Raw genomic sequence first — 17,205 nt, 5'->3', positions numbered from 1 at the left:
GAAAGCAGTGTCTTCAGGGACCCCCCATGTCCAGCCAATTCGTTTCCTGGTCAGTGCAGTGAGCGGCGCAGCCAGTGTTGAAAAGTTTGGGATGAACCTACGGTACCACGAGGCCATCCCCAGGAACTGTCGGACCTTGCGCACGGTGGTGGGTTCTGGCCAGTTAGTGACGGCGCTATCTTTGTCTGGATCCGTGTATATCCCTTGTCGGTCGATTACGTGTCCTAGGTAACGGCTCGGACGGCAGAAGTGGCACTTATCCGGGTTTAAGCGTAGCTTTGTCTTACGTAAGCGCCGGAAGACCTCTCTTAAGTGTTGCAGGTGTTCGTTGAACGTCCTGCTGGCGATAATGATATCGTCCAAGTATACGAGGACGTTAGGCTCGAGGTCGGGGCCGATCACCGCGTCTAGTAGCCGCTGAAAGTTGCCGGGGCCGAGTGCAACCCGAAGGGCATGACCGTGAATTGGTACAGGCTCTTTCCCGGCACGGTGAAGGTGGTTGCCGGTCGACTCTCTCGGGCCAGCGGTATCTGCCAGTAGCCACTCTTCAAATCTAACGTTGTCAGGCGCCCCTCGTAACTTGTCTAGAGTGGCTGTGATGTATGGCAAGGGATAGGCGTCTTTATCTGATACCGCATTCAGTCTGCGAAAGTCTATGCAGAATCTATACTGTCCATTTTTTTTCGCACGATGACTACCGGTGAACTCCAGGCGCTGTTCAATGACGCCTTCGGCGAGCATCCGGTCTACCTCTTCGTTGATGACGGTTTGCATGGCTGGGTTTCGGAGGTCGGTATCGCTGCTTGATGGGCGGCCCAGGTTTGAGTCGTATGCGATGTTCGGCCCGGTCGGTTCGTCCCGTAATCGCTTCAAAGAGCGGTAATTCGGTTGCTAAAAATGTCCGGAGCTGCGATTTTTTATCTGTTTCATTGCTGGGGCGGTGATCGTGTTGGTTCAGGAAACCGCCCCTGTTTGGTTCAGCGGTGGTGGCGGCAAGGCGAATCCCATCTTAGCCCACAGGTCGGTACCAATTAGCACAGCGCTGGCTAGACCCGGGAGTATGCAGAAATCGTGCCAGTAGGTCCTCCCATGCCATCGGAGGGGCAAGCGCAATACCCCAATGATCTCTACCCGTGTGCTATCAGCTAGGAGGACGTAGTCCCCTCGATTTCGAGCTAGTGGTATTCCGGGGAATAGTCGTGCTGTCTCTTCCTGTATGCACGAGACTTCGGACCCGGGATCCATAAGAGCGGCGAACTGATGGCGCCGGATATGTACTTGGAGGTGCGGGCGCGGACTGTATTCTATTCGAGGCTGGGCTGGGAGGCGGCCGCTATGTCCCCGGCCCGTTGGGCGTTTCCCGCCGGCGGGTGGCAGTCGCGAGTCAGGACACCGTCCTTGCCGCATCGCGAGCAAAATTTTCTTGGTGGTCGCTTACAACCCATCCGCGTGTGGCCTTGCTGCTTACATCTCCAGCAGCATTCCTCCCGGTTGTAGGTAACGGTGGCGATTGTTGGTTTGGCGGCCGTTGGAATTCGATCCCGTCGGCGATGGTTAATTTCCTCAATCTTGAATATCCGGGTCAGCAGTTCGCTCATGGTGAGCTGATTGGTGAGCGGGACATAGAGCTGGTGTTCTGGATCCATGTTCTCATAGACTTGTTCCAGTTGTTCCCGTTCGGAGTATCCAGCTCGGCGCATCATGGTGAGGAGCGCATTGGAGTATTCGCGGAACGATTCTTCTGGTTTTTGGGAGCGCCCGCTGATCTCTCGCTTTAGTCGCCTCAGATATCCCGGCGGTAGGTAGTAGTTGCGGAAATGCTCGCAGAAACTGGCCCAAGTTTCCCAGGTATCGCGATGGTTTCGATACCATAAGAGGGTATCCCCCTTTAGCAGTTCCGGTAGGCCCAAGAGTAGGTGGTCTTCTTCGAGGCCATAACTGATTCGTAGCTTCTCAACTTTTTCCAGGAATGAAAGTGGATCCACCTCCTCGAAGCGGAGGCCCCATTTCCGGATCTGGTTGATGATCTCGATGCGTTCCGTCGGATTCAAGGTCGGCATGGTCGCGGTCTCCCCTGATATATCACCGCTGCTGTCCCTCGGTTGTCGGTCGGGTGTGCGGCGAAGTATAGGCGCAGTCGGCGTCTCAGCAGGTTCACCTGGCCCGTGGTGTCCACTTCGTACCGATGGAGATATTCGAGCTGCTCTTTAGAAAGGGTATTAATCCACGCGGTTATGAGAGTTTTCGCTAGCTGGACTTTCCTTAAACGGTCCCGGTTCGGGCGCCATGTAACGGTACGGCCTATACCGATCGCCACGGACTGGCTCGCTGATTCCCAAGATTCGGGAGTAGGTAGGAGAGTCAAGTTCGCGAGTCCTCTTTTATTTCAAACAAGCTTTTATTTGTAAATCGTTTATCCTAAATCTTATCCTACGCGAGAGCACAACGAACTTAGCCTATGAAAGATTACAAACGGCTTATCCTACGAGACATTACAACTAGCTTAGTCTACGGGAGTGTACAGATAGCTTATCCTACAAACGGCTTATCCTACGAGAGAGTACAACTAACTTAGCCTACGAAAGATTACACCTAGACGGTCGGTCGCGGGTTCAGACGGCGAGCGCGTCGCGATCGCGGATTTCACCGTGCGGTAGTGCGCGGAAATCGAATGCCGGGCAAACCCGGACGGTGGAGAGGTCACACCCGTCTCCGTCGTCGAGAACGGTCAGGAAGCCGAATGCCGGGCAAACCCAAGCCGCGGAGAGGTCACACCCGTCTCCGTCGGCGAGAACGGTCAGGAAGCCGAATGCCGGGCAAACCCAGGCGGCGGAGAGATTACACCCGTCTCCGTCGGCGAGAACGGTCAGGAAGCCGAATGCCGGGCAAACCCAGGCGGCGGAGAGGTCACACCCGTCTCCGTCAGCGAGAACGGTCAGGAAGCCGAATGCCGGGCAAACCCAGGCGGCGGAGAGATTACACCCGTCTCCGTCGGCGAGAACGGTCAGGAAGCCGAATGCCGGGCAAACCCGGACGGTGGAGAGGTCACACCCGTCTCCGTCGGCGAGAACGGTCAGGAAGCCGAATGCCGGGCAAACCCAGGCGGCGGAGAGATTACACCCGTCTCCGTCGGCGAGAACGGTCAGGATTCAGAGTACCTCGGTTACTCCCAGAGGCTCAGAACAGGTCGGAAACTGGAGAGGAATAGGTAGCGGTCTGTCGCGCGAGCCGGCTTATATACGGCTCGAGAGTCCCCACGCTCGCGTGCGTCGAGGAGGGAGTGAGACTAGGTGGGGGAGCTCATAGGCGGAATCGCCGGTGGGTACCAGAGGCGTCGAGTTGCGGGATCAGGAATTTACACGCAGGGAACCGTTACGTTTAAAGTCTTTATTTTATGAAATCAATACTGGATTGTAATAAATGAACAATATAATACAACAATATAAACAAGATAAATGATATAAATGATATAAACAATATAAATGAATATAATTATAGTGGCGACGCAAAGACGTCGTCACAGTATTAGTATATTCTTTTTCATATATTTTCAGGATATTCTATAATATTGCATGTGTTTCCTCATTTTGCCGCTATACGTGCTATCAAACTCGTACTTAATTTTTGGTGAAATGAACATAAAGGACTGGTACTAACATGAATTCCAAAGTTTCCTTTTTTTTCTTTTTAGTCAGTTTAATTTATAATAAACTGACTTAATTTAAAATTTGTTTAGTAGTTTAGTTGTTCTGGATTCCTGGTTGGGATTCAGAATATTAAAAAGATTATTTGAAATTAAAATGAGAAATAGTGTGTGCATTGCGGCATTTATCAAAAGTATTTATATTACATATATGAATTATACTACAAGATATTCTCAGTATTTACTATTAACTAAAATAAGCGAACATTAGAGCATTCTTAGTATATACTTAATATATCATAGTATGTATCTCGAATGTTCTGAGAATATATGCATTTTACTTTTGCGATATTCTTCAAACATTCTCAGAATCTACATGTGCTGTTAGGGAAATGATTAATCCTATCTTGACCTTCCTTCGAAAGACTGAAGTGCTCATATAATTTGTCTATGCAATAATTGGCTAGCTAAACTATATTCTTTATTTATTGAACTTCTGAACTCAATGAAGTAATCTAGCAGCATGGGCGAAGCTTGAGTTGCCCAGTGCCAATAACGGAAGAAGAAGAAGAAGAAGAAGGAGTAATTCGTATATTTCGCAAATAATGTGGAGGGAAAATTTGTCGATTCGTCATGCGCGATTCATCATTTGTACTGATTCGCTAACCAAGCGGTTTTTTGACGAAATTTAAAGGAGACAAATCGTTACGAATCAATCCATTCGTGTTGCGCTACACTACGCGTAATTAGTTCGTGTTTTTCTTTGATAGGTTTTGCATCAATTATAATGAAGAGGGAGACAATGGAGAGGTGGACAAATAATCGCGTGCTTGAACTTGTAGAAGACATAAGAGACATAGATGTTTATGAAATCCAAAAGATAAATATTATAAAAAGAACTGATCGAAATAACGCGAACTAAGGGTGTACTAGTAGTATTAGTTAGAGTGAAAGGAAGTATGTTTGTCTCTTTCCAACTTATTGCACTAGTGCAGTAGTGCAGCTAAAAAGAACGGATTCTAAGAAACGACGAATTACGAATTACGAATGATATACAGCGAATCACGAATAGTGTGGAAAGTTTACACTGACGAATAACGAATCTCCCTGAATGTCCAGCGAATCTCTATGAACCATGAATTACGAATCGCGAATTATGAATCACGCATAGTCTGGCGTTAGCTTAAAGGTGCCATTTCATACATCGCTCTATCGCTAGATTTTAGCGACATGATGACGTTACATAGTCGCCAGCGACGGGATTCTGTAGTTGGATTTTTCCAATTACAAACGACATTCACGAGCAATAATTTTGAAATTTTAAGACTCAAATCGATCAATCATGAATCAAAGAGTAAGTATATAATTTTGTAATAAATATTAAATATTTATAATAATAATATTTTATAGTTAAATAATAATGTATAATTTAATAATAATGTAAATATTTTTATCCTGTATTAGATAGAATATTTGTATTTATAAATTTTATATAAAAAAAAATGCATTATAAAATCCACTTTTATCTCTTATTTGAAACAATGGATTAACCCAAAAACTTTTTTTTTGTATCGTTGTTTCTTTTTTTCTTCTAAATAATAAAGAACTGCCGCTACTGCTAATCTTTTCTTTATATTGTTCTGCTTTATATTATTTTCATTTATAATTTTTGTGCACTCAATCATCTAATTATAATATTTTCTTGCTTGTAACATTGTTTATATTTATTTTATACTATGGCCAGTATTCATAGTCCGATCTTATATTTAAGATCGTCTTAAGTCTGGTCCGAGGTTGACTTGAGACCTCAATCAACCAATCAAATAGCTGCGTAGCATTTCAAGCTCGAACTGAAGACGATCTCAAATATAAGATCGGACTATGAATACCGGCCTATGCGTGTCTTAATGCAACTTTTCTTTCTAAGGCCGGTATTCATAGTCCGATCTTATATTTGAGATCGTCTTAAGTTCGAGCTTGAAATGCTACGCAGCTGTTTGATTGGTTGAATGAGATCTTAAGTCAACCTCGGACCAGACTTAAGACAATCTTAAATATAAGATCGGACTATGAATACCGGTCTAAATCGGTGCTGGAGCTCTTTTCATGCTCAATAGTTAGTCGCTAGCGACAATCTAGTCACGTGACTTTTTTATCGCTCAAAACGAGCGATGAGCGACACATGAAAAGGTACCTTAATAGGTCTGTTCTTTTCAGCTGCACTGCTGCACTAGTGCAATTAAGCAGCCTTTTCATTGACGCTAAAAAGTAGCGTCAACCATTGGTTGAACAAAGATGTAAGTAGTTGTTTCATTGTTTAACCAATGGTTGATGCTACTTTTTAGCGTCAATGAAATTGCACCTTTAGAGTGAAAGAAAGTATGTTTGTCTCTTTCTAACTTATTGCACTAGTGCAGCAGTGCAGCTGAAAAGAACAGACCCATTGGGTCTGTTCTTTTCAGCTGCACTCTTGCACTAGTGCAATTAGTTAGAGTGAAAAAAAGTATGTTTGTCTCTTTCTAACTTATTGCACTAGTGTAGCAGTGTAGCTGAAAAGAACAGACCCGATAGGTTTGTTTTTTATTCCTGCACTGCTGCACTAGTGCAATTAGTTAGAGTGAAAGAAAGTATGTTTGTCTCTTTCTAACTTATTGCACTAGTGCAGCAGTGCAGGAATAAAAAACAGACCCATTGATACGAGATAGCTTCCTAACCTTAAAAATGCCGTTTTTAACAATATATTGTTCTCTTTACGATACCAAGTATTCAATTTTTCTTATTACACAACGAAAAGAACGTGCATTGACAGATTTTTGTCGAGAGCCACGGCATTACCATTACACTTATTCTTATTTATTTTAAATATCTGCTGTAAAGAGAACGGATGTGTGGACTTTGTAACCTTTACGAAAGCATGACGAATATGTTGAATGGAAATATCGCATTAACCTCAAGAATAATTTATTCCGAAAAATATGGTGAAATCGTCAATAGATAATATATTTTAGACGGCGCGAGATTAATACTAGTTGATTCTAAGAACAGGTCTCGGCGTGCATGCCCATGTAAACTTGAGAGATGGCAGAAAAGGGTGCTCATTTGACTGGAACCGCATACATCAGGCCTTCTATCTTTGAAATTGTCGCGCAGGAATCGCTCGCGTCTATCCTCGAACCATCCTTTAAAAAGATCCTTTCGGTATATTGTGTTTACGCAATTGCTTCTTTTAGTCAGTAGGTTTGTTCTTAGTTGAACTAGAATGGAGTAGAATGAGATAGATATAAAAGTTGGAAAGGAAAAACAAGAAATGCAAAAAGTTCTAAGTTAAAAAGAATAAACCTATCATCTGTTACAGAATTATCTATTTTTTATACATAGCAAATATATATCTCCTTAAAAAAATATTCAGAAATATAATAGAGCATATATATATTCTGCGAATATATATTCCACATGTAGCTTTTTATTGATGATTAGCCATAATGTTATTTATATTCCTTGTTAAAATATCGTTTAATCTTGTTCATGTGAATTATATTCATGCTCTACTTGAAGTATGTATAAATTTTTTATAAAATTTTTATTTTATAGTTTCTCGTTTCTTTTAATCCTGAGAGATATGGACATGTTCTTGAGTGGGCAGATGAGGCCTATTTAATTTTCAATGCATTTCTTCAACGATATTATCTAAAGAGATATTGTAAGTATTTTTATAATAATATATTATCATTAACACAATTATTAATAATTTAATAATTTAATAATATTAATAAGTGTTAGTAATATTATGCTTCAATTTATATAATCTCTTTTATAAAAACAAAATTTTTTTTCATTACATAATTGTTTTCAGCTGCAACATTTTCTGAAACATTTTATGGTTTGAAGCGCGTTGCAGTAGTCGATTCTAAACTTAAAGGAAATTTATCACATAAGCAACAAACACTATCATTGATATTAATTGTAATATTTCCATATCTAAAAAGTAAACTTGCACAAATCAGTTCGAGATATAAACTTGAAGAAGTAGATGGTCAAGTATCAAGAGAGGCAAGTTTAAAATATACAAAGCACAAATTTTAAAATCATCTCTTTAAATATGCAATAATATGTGTGATAATATTAAATATTATACTTGTTGATAATATTAAATATTATATTTTGATAGAGAGGACGGACATTCTTCCGTAAATACATTATTAAAGGACATTCGATTCTTTTTATAACATACGAATCGCTCGTACTATATAATTATATACTTTACATATCGGAAAAATCAGTATATCCATCACCTTTGCTAAGATTACTGTCTGTTACATTGACATACGCCGATCCACACACTGCTCTTACTATCACAGAATTGTTAAGAAAGATAAAATACAATTCATTTACTATTGGTGATGGATGGAACATAGTTCAAAGAATTGTCACTGGATCCCTCGAATTGGGAGCTTTTTTCCTACAATTCCTCTCATGGTGGACCCAGGAAAATTATAATATGGATATTATGAGTCTTCCAGCTCCGCCACCTCCAAAAGTAAAAATAAATGGAATAAATAAATCAGTTAATTAATCACATTATATAAAATCAAATAAATAATTTCTGTAAAGTTACCGTAAATAATATATTGTTCTAATAGGTGCCAAATGTTGCACAGCAATACAAAGGAATTTGCCCGCTTTGTCGTAAACCTCATCGTATACATACAGTGCTTATGGTATCTGGGTAAGTGGATAATATCTAATGCATCTTTATTATCTTATTTAAACAAAAAAAATTAGGTTGATTTAATTTTTTAGTTATGTTTTTTGCTATCAATGTATTTTATCGGAAATACGGAAAAACAAGAGATGTCCGGTGACGCATTATCCTGCCAAAGAAGATGATTTAATACGTCTGTATATAGAATAAAATATATAAATATAAATTATATATATATATATAGATATAATATATATATATATATATATATAATATATATATATATATATATATATATGTATGTATGTATGTATGTATGTATGTATGTATGTATGTATGTATATATAAAATATATAATTTATATTATTTGTAATATATAAAATTATAATATATTATATAAAGATGAAAAATAAATACGAATTGGCTATAATTATATAACTAATGTATAATTAATATAACATTTTAGAAAATTATTTGTGTGATATTAAATTATCATATATTTATATCATATATTAATAGAAGGAAGAGTTAATTTTTTTCTCAAAATAGATTTTATTTTTCTATGACACTGCAACATATTAAATGGCAAGGTATTTCTCTCGATTATATATACATATAAATATATATATATATATATATATATATATATATATATATATATATGTACCTATAATTTTTACAAGCTTAATTATCGATAAAGTAATATAGTTTACATTTTCAAAAAATTAGATCATTATTGCACAGTTACAATAAAATAACGACACAATAAAACATGATGGATCAAAGAATAATGAATAACATTCCAAAAAATTTATACATAATTTAAATGTGCGTCTTTTTAAAATCGAGCATTTAATATAAGATTAAGAATGCTTAGAATGACTATACAAATCACATTATCTAAAAAATTGAAATATCTAAGATAATACATAGTAAGGCACATTTTTTTCTTAAAAATACATAATAGCTTCTAGTAGCTTTGAATAATTTTGTTTTTATGTGCAGTGAAATGACAATATCTCCTCATATCTTTATAAGTTTCAATTTAAAATTTATTTAAATATTAATATAAATATTATATCCGAAAATATAGTAGGAATATCCACCATCTGATAGATACACTGGTATCAATAATTGATGTAACAATGTATGTCACATTTTATATATATATATATATCGCGCGATTTATTCTCTTATGTCATGCACAATCCAGCTGGATTCTCTTTCACTGGTCCACATTGTTTTTGATTGCATCCAATATGTGTATATGCAATAATAGTACAATACTCAAACTATTGATTTGCATACATGACTCGATAGATTCAAGGCACAACTTGATTAACTCGGGCAGTTAAAGTGTACATTTGTTTAAATTTTAATTATACATGACATTTTTTGCAAATGTTTTGGAAGTAGAGTATATCAATGTTTAAGTTAACATAACACTAATATATATAATAATATATATGAATCACAAATAAAATGTGATTCATATATATGGGTTTGACTTGGATGTAATAAGACAAAGAAAATATTCTATAAAAGAATTTCTTATATATGCACATACAAGTGTGTGTGTATATATATATATATATATATATATATATATATATATATACACATATATTTTTAATTTTTTATTTATAATTAGAATATTATAAAAAAAAAATTGTTCATTTCATGTACAGTCTGTATATTATTACTCGTAATTATACTCATTTAAAGATAAAATAAATGTATCTAATTATGGTTATATTGCTTTTACAAGTTAAATATGTAAACATATAATTATGACAGTTTTTGTCGAGCTTTTCTAATTGACTTAATCCTTATAGATAAACTTATAATAATTTGAAAATAAAAGCTATACTTTCATAAAAAATAAATAGTCATTTCTATTACTCTATATTTGATATTTTATATAGTTGTGTGTCTTGTCAAATGTAAGTTATAAATTTAACATGTTTAGTCTTGCAAAAAGATACTTAACTATATATATTTATCTAATTTTGTCATATAACTAGAGCAATTTGAATGCAAAAGCTCATATAAATAGAGAGATTATTAATAATATAGGAAATGAGACACCAAAAATGAACTAACTTGTCAGTCATACATGACTGATAAACCATAAATGGAAATTTGTGTGTCAGACACTTATGATTATCTGGTAATCAATGTTAATAACTAGGCCTAATATATGTAAGCATAGAGATATCAAAACATTCACATCTATTGGAATCTATAATACATAATAAAATATATATGTGTATATATGAATTTGTTTTTAATATGAAATATGAAAATAGCAAATTTATTTTGATTCGTTTGTTAACATGCAGTACATTCATATATGCAAATCAACTGAATATTTATATACATGTAAAGAATCCTGCACTAATTTAATGGAAATGGCTTTCCGTCAAATTGGCTGAATTTTTGATATATTTTAGTTTAAGACATTCTTATCAAGAAAGTCTCAATGGGCTTTTTCAACATTATTGACATTATTTTCATACATATGCAATACATATAATGATACAGGAAAGGTTTTCTTACACTTACAAAGTATATGAAATGTTTACATGTATATATGTAATATATGTAAATTTGCATATGTTCTAAGGTCAATAACGCCAAAATTTTTCATTTTCAAGAGTTATGCTCATTGAGAGTTTTGATCAGAATGTCTTAGAACATATAAAAAATTTAGTCAATTCGACGCAAAGCAATTTTCTATTAAGTGTGGGATGCTTTATCTAATATTTTGTCATCATAATAATATAAAATGTACATATGTTATATATACAGAGTGTTCCATTTTTATACTAAACTGAAATAGTTTTAAATAAAATTTACTGTTGTAACACTTAAAATGAACAAAACCAAAATACAACGTCATTATGGATACATATAAATGACTAGAACAATCAAGAATTAATGCACAAATGGTTTGGTGGGAAAAAACAATAGCTGGTTTGGATTTCTATTCGCGTTCAATATTTTTTTTCATTCATATGTTTATTGGAATGTTTTGTATTGTGTGAATTATTTATAATGTAAGTTCAATATTTACAATTTTTGTATTAATAAAAAATTTTCGCTAAATATTTGTTAAACATTTTAAATTCATTGAAAAATGTGGTAGTATAATTCAATGCAATGATGATGAAACACTTTGTGATATAGCATATTTTTGAATATTATATATGATCATTTAAAAAAAATTCAATTACTAGCATCATACATTCAATGGATGTCTATCAACATCTGTTTTTTAAAAACTATAATTCTTCAAAAAAAGCGACTCTAGCTTTAGTGGATCCGGATTTCACCTTTTTTAGCGTACTGTACTTATTTTCACCAAGTCGAACTTGCTCCTCGTGCAATTGATCTAATTCACACTGCTTCTCACCGACCTTTAAAACTTCAATTTCAGTACGTAAGTCTCGCAGCTGTTCCTGTAAGTTTTTACTTTTCTCCCAATATTCAGTCCTTTCTTTTTCAATTTCTAACGAAAGTTGATCGACATCTCCATCACCAATAAGATCATAAGATGTTAAATCAGGTGGCAGAGGTTCTGCATCCAATTGCAGAGTTTGAAGATCCGCCTGTAGATCTGATGGAAGTACTTGCGTCGAGGGAAATAGATTTGGCACAGGCTATCGACAAGTTAAATGATTCATAAATCAAACTTATGTAACATATATAACTAAGTGTATAAATGATCAAATATATTCTTTCTATATATCATTTTGTTTTTAAATAAATATTGAAGCTATACTTACAGTTATGGTAGTGGGTATATAGGCATTTCTACTGAGAAACTCTAACAGCTTTTCTTTAGCTTCTTTCTCGGCGACTCTTGCGCGTAACAGCTCATCCTTTAACCTTTCTGCCTCAGCAGCTCTGCGTTCCGATTCCTGGACTAATCTTTCCGTTAATAATTCAGCTTCTCTAGTCTTTCGTTCTAAGTGAACCTTCTCTTCTTCAGTCTTCATATTATTTAGCCGTATGCGCGTAATCTCTTGTTCGGCTTCCAATGCTTTTTGACTTAAAAGCATCGCTTCTTCTTCAGCTACGCGACTTTTCTCAGCTAAAAGATCTGCTGTCTCTTCCGATCTTCTCTACAAAAAAAACACAATATCAACTTTATTTATAAGATATAGTTTATATTTTTATTTAATGTTTATAATTGTTAGTCTTTATTATGTCTTATACAGGGTGTCCCAAAAGTCCCGGACCGGTCGAATATTTCATAAATAATGAGAGGAATCAATTGGTGTAAAGAAAAAACATAGTTGTTTTTAAGAAAAAAATATGTAATTTGCAATTAACAATTACATATTTTTTTTAAAACAACTATGTGTTTTCTTTACACTAATTGATTCCTCTCATTATTTTGTACATAAAATTATTAAAGTAAGATAATCGAAAAATGAATATTTACTAGATATTTTATGGTTCATGTAAAATTAAGAAATGATTTCAAGCCTCATAACTCAAAAAGTACTCAATGAAGAAATACTTTATTATAGTGTTTTGGAAAGCTCTCGAGATAAGCTACACGAATATGTAATAAAAAATAAGGAATTCCATTTAAGAAATTGACGGTGATCTTCATGTGACTTTCAAATGACTCTTCCATGTCAAATCATTGCCACTATTTGATGACCCCCTTCAAGCTATACAACTTTTGTTTGAAACATTTCTTTCTAAAGTGCATAGTTTATGAAATATTCGACCGGTCCGGGACTTTTGAGACACCCTGTATATGTATATATCTAAAATCATATCTTACAAGAGCTTCATTTGCAAGTCGTATTTCCTCCTGGTACTGTAAAAGTCGATGCTCCATTGCAGCCTTTTCCCTCTCTGCTGCTTCTCTCAATTGTTTTTCTCGTGCTAATTTATTTCTCTCAATTTGTCTCCTATATAATATCATAATCATTTATAAAGAAATTTTAAGTAAATGTATATATGTATTTATATACTCTCTCTCTCTCTCTCTTTACGTACATGTGTAAAATACATATTATTTATATCTAAAGATTCGGCAAAGAAAGCAAAAGAGTTCTATTGTGTGAAATTTTTAGATTATGTTATATTAAAATATGTATATGTGTATGTGTGAGTATTGTATAAATAATTATTTACTAACCTTAATATATACATATATAAAAATACATGTTGAAAACACACATGCCTAAATATTGCTTCCTATAAAAGTGACCAAAAAAAAAAGAAGTGCATATTTTGTTAGAAATATAGTAATAGCTGAGCATGAGCAAGATTACAAAAGCTGCATTTTAATAAATTCTTTTCCCGAGCTAGAAACGAGAATAATAATTATTCAATCTATATTTATATAATACGTTCAGACACTTATTAAACTATTTTAATTTGCACAGCATATTAAAATTTGCACATAGCATTTACTCAAAGCAAAGTTTTGGTAATTATCAAAGAAATTGCTACCACATATCACTATAAATGAATAAATAAATTAGATAACAAAAAATAAATAAATAAATTAGATTTATTTTTCTACTTTTCTTATATCCATTATTTATGATTATTATTATTTATAATTCTAATTTTAAAGATAAAAATAATTTAATTTTTCTATTAAGCAATTAAAATATCCACCTATGGAAAATACAGGAGTTTTATCATTATTTTATAAAGCATGTAATCAGATGACATTTGTTAAATTTCACATTAATTAAAAAACTTGAATAATAGAGATTATAAATTAACAAACATTTCAGAAATAGACACGAAAAATATTTCTCACAACAAAACAAACTATTTTTATAAAAAAACATATATTTACTTGCCTGGATTTTTCTTCCTTGGCCTGTGCCTTCATCTGTTGAACCTCCATGGAGTCCGGTTTGCGCCTCCTCATGTACAAATCGTGGTTGCCAATACACAGGTCCAGGATCTTAACAAATAATATGTGAGCAGCTTTGTCACTATTATGTTCATCCAACCCTAAAGCTATCAAATTCTTCACCCAGCTGGCAACATCTGACTGTTTCTTTACCAATTTATTCATGCGAACTTTCTGCGAGAAGAACACGAAGTTTGGTGATGTTTTCTCCACGGTTTTGATTACAAACTTCTTGTCGTCGAAGCTAATGTGACGGATTTCCGACCATTGGAACGTAGTCTTCGGAGCTAGTTTATTTTCCTTTTCATAGATATTGAGTCCCAGTGCTGTTACTCCAAGCCAAAGATCCGTTTCCTTCTTATTCTACAAGGCAAAAGGCTTATGTTGAAAATGGATCAAACTTTTCTAATAATAATGTAAGTAATGTAAATTTGGAACCTGAGGTAAAAATAATCTATGCAAAATTTATTAACTGATGTCTTGGCACTTACACTAATAGGAAAATAGTTTACACCATACATATCGAGATCTTGAGTAATCTTAAGATATTCCATTTCTGCTTCGTCTCGAGACATGCCACGATGATCGGCATACCAAATCTTTATCCTATCTTCCCACATTTCTGGTGTCATTTGATATTGATCTATGACTCTCTGCGGAAGCAAATCTTCGCTGGCAAGCATTCCAGGACGATATAAAACTTCATCGTAATCTCCATACTGAAAATTAAAATAAAAATTAGCCATCAAAATCTTTTTATCACACACATAACTTATGACAATTTGTTTTAATTATTCATTTTATAAAATTAATTTTTCTAATATATTCAAATTTTACTAATAACATAATTAATGCACAATATTTACAAAATCCAGCAATAAAGTGGGTCTTTAACTGTAATGTCTGTTTTATAAATAGAATCCTACTTAATATAGGTACGCTACAAGTTTTGGATTTGATCCATCTCTAAGCAACTGATAATCTCGAAGAAATTGATTTTGATCCAAAATGCATACAACCTAACAAGTATACTCTCAAAATAGATTTAGATTTTTGCAGTATATTTTAAGTATACTGAAAAAAATATCATACATACAAATATTAGATTATAATTCATGTTCTTTATCTTATCTTGAATATCTCCTGTATATAAAATTCTAGAACACAAGTTTATGATTTAAAGTATACATTTATATCCTATTATATTTCAAATAAAATATATTTATAAAATATATTTATAAATAAACAATAAAGAAGCGAGCTTAAGGAGCAAATATTACAATCATCATTGTTGTTAAAGATTAACTGTTTAAAAAATTAAATTTATTTAATATGTAGAGATACGCATATAAAAAAGTGCACTGTTAAATTATATTTAGAAATTAACGCAAACGTTTCTGTCCTAAACTGGAAATTTATAAATTACAGATGAACAGTTTTACTTACAAATTGTTAGACGGTTGATCGTTTAGATAATAATAAGATACCTTTGCTTGGACAGCATAGGAAGCAAGCAACACGGAAGCTTCGGGTGGGCAATAAATGTCCATAGATAGTATAGCCTGCTTCACTTGTAAGAAGAACAAATGTTGAGTGACCTCTTGCACGAGTTCTTCGGCCACGTCCTCAGGATAAAATTTCGCCAGGAACATGAACGGTGTTGTTGGTTGCTGGGAAATGCCCTGATCCTGTACTGTAACCAGCTCAGTGTCATTATAACAAACACCCTCAAGACGTCATCTAAAACCGAGCGTGTCGAACAAAAATAACAATCGTTTACAAACACCTTTCTTATCTAATTTTAGCCAAGAGATAAAACCCTTCGAGTCTTCGTACTGGAGCCCGAAGTACCACGTTTCCCTCAATCCTATCGTACGGCACACCAGGTCGAACAGGTCCCTGCCAGTCGATCTCCACTGCAGCACAGAAAAATTGCGTCAACAGATTTGCGAGAACAAATTTGCGAAGTGACAAACATCGCTACCTCCAGATTGAATTCGAGCTCCGCGTCCAGGGTGCAGACCTTCACGGGGAAGGACCTTCCCGACTTTTTCCTGCGAAACGGTGACATCTTCACTTTTCGTTTCTTTCGCTCGGCATCGTCAAAGGACGTGCTGCCGATGGTTCAGAGCTCGCGCCGATTTCGAATAACATTTCGACGCGGCAACGACATTTTTTTCCCCCTCTGGATTCCGTCTGTTCAGGAACGCGATTAGTTCGAGAAAATCGAATAACCTTACATATCTCTAGCTCTTGAGACGCGTGTCCCCTCCCGTCCCTCACGATCGCGGACGTAATTGCGAGATTACGCGATGTCTAAAATCACAATGACAGTTCGTTCAAATGTCCGACATTCCTTCTCGCGCGCGTGTTCACGTCCTGTCTGACTCGCTAATTTCATACATGATCGCATATTTGATATTTTCGTATAATACACATATGCGTATATAATACACGTATGCGTATATAATACATATACAGGGTGAGAAAAAAGTATGGAAACCTATAAATTTTTTTAAAATTATGCATTTTAGAAACAAATGTTTCAGACAAAAGTTGTAGGGTTTCAAATAACGCGTTATGTAGCAATATCAGTATGATCTTGAACAGCACCGTCAAGGTCACATAAAAATCAGTTCGAATTTTTTAAATGGAACCCCCTATTTTTTATTACACATTCTTATAGCTTGTTTCAAGAGCTTTCCAAAACACTATATTAAAGTGTTTTTTCATTGAGTACTTTTCGAGTTATGAGGCTTGAAATCATTTCTCAATTTTACATAAACCATAAAATATTTAATAAAATATTCATTTCTTTATTATCTCACCTTTATACTTTTATGCATAAGATAATGTGAAGAATCAATTGGTGTAAAGAAAAAATAGTTTTGAAGAAAAAATATTTTATTGTTTATGGTTTATGTAAAAAATTAAAGAAATTATTTCGAGCCTTATAACTTGAAA

At 34.9% G+C, this 17,205-nt stretch overlaps 2 protein-coding genes across 5 annotated transcripts; one reads left to right on the top strand and one right to left on the bottom strand.

The window, feature by feature from the left end:
• The first annotated feature begins 6,301 nt into the window (after positions 1-6,301).
• Positions 6,302-8,555, top strand: LOC105252435 (peroxisome assembly protein 12). Its single transcript, XM_011259785.3, has 6 exons — positions 6,302-6,841; positions 7,235-7,343; positions 7,497-7,693; positions 7,812-8,180; positions 8,284-8,369; positions 8,444-8,555. Exons 1-6 carry the CDS (start codon positions 6,722-6,724, stop codon positions 8,553-8,555), a joined length of 993 nt encoding a protein of 330 aa, XP_011258087.1. The 5' UTR covers positions 6,302-6,721.
• Positions 8,556-11,448: 2,893 nt separating this feature from the next.
• LOC105252436 (merlin) lies at positions 11,449-16,662 on the bottom strand. Of its 4 annotated transcripts, XM_011259787.3 has the most exons (9): positions 16,226-16,660; positions 16,028-16,157; positions 15,729-15,934; positions 14,733-14,960; positions 14,395-14,604; positions 14,186-14,292; positions 13,147-13,276; positions 12,134-12,472; positions 11,630-12,007 (listed from the first exon to the last, which is right to left on the bottom strand). In XM_011259787.3, the coding sequence occupies exons 1-9, from the start codon at positions 16,310-16,312 to the stop codon at positions 11,630-11,632; spliced, it is 1,815 nt and encodes a 604-aa protein (XP_011258089.1). In that variant the 5' UTR covers positions 16,313-16,660. The 4 variants fall into 4 exon arrangements, with proteins under 4 accessions (XP_011258088.1, XP_011258090.1, XP_011258091.1 ...); XM_011259786.3 differs by having other exon boundaries at positions 11,449-12,007; positions 14,186-14,604; positions 16,226-16,662; XM_011259788.3 differs by lacking the exon at positions 16,226-16,660 and having other exon boundaries at positions 11,451-12,007; positions 15,729-15,929.
• Between the last annotated feature and the right edge of the window lie 543 nt (positions 16,663-17,205).

This window comes from Camponotus floridanus, unplaced genomic scaffold (genome assembly GCF_003227725.1).
Source record: "Camponotus floridanus strain SB8 unplaced genomic scaffold, Cflo_v7.5 scaffold200, whole genome shotgun sequence".
NCBI lineage: Eukaryota > Metazoa > Arthropoda > Insecta > Hymenoptera > Formicidae > Camponotus > Camponotus floridanus.
Note: the sequence above shows the minus strand (reverse complement) of the source record. Positions and strands in the feature narration are given on the sequence as shown.

What these genes read in the sequence shown, in the direction of transcription:
- LOC105252435 (XM_011259785.3), top strand. Translation starts at nt 6,722, where the DNA reads ATGGCAGAAAAGGGTGCTCATTTGACTGGAACCGCATACATCAGGCCT. An exon ending in CCTTTAAAAAGATCCTTTCG is followed by an intron (nt 6,842 to 7,234) that starts GTATATTGTGTT and finishes TTTATTTTATAG; the next exon opens with TTTCTCGTTTCTTTTAATCC. An exon ending in ATGGTCAAGTATCAAGAGAG is followed by an intron (nt 7,694 to 7,811) that starts GCAAGTTTAAAA and finishes ATATTTTGATAG; the next exon opens with AGAGGACGGACATTCTTCCG.
- LOC105252436 (XM_011259786.3), bottom strand. Translation starts at nt 16,312, where the DNA reads ATGTCACCGTTTCGCAGGAAAAAGTCGGGAAGGTCCTTCCCCGTGAAG. An exon ending in GCCAAGGAAGAAAAATCCAG is followed by an intron (nt 13,277 to 14,185) that starts GCAAGTAAATAT and finishes GATATTATATAG; the next exon opens with GAGACAAATTGAGAGAAATA. An exon ending in ATATACCCACTACCATAACT is followed by an intron (nt 12,008 to 12,133) that starts GTAAGTATAGCT and finishes ACTTGTCGATAG; the next exon opens with CCTGTGCCAAATCTATTTCC.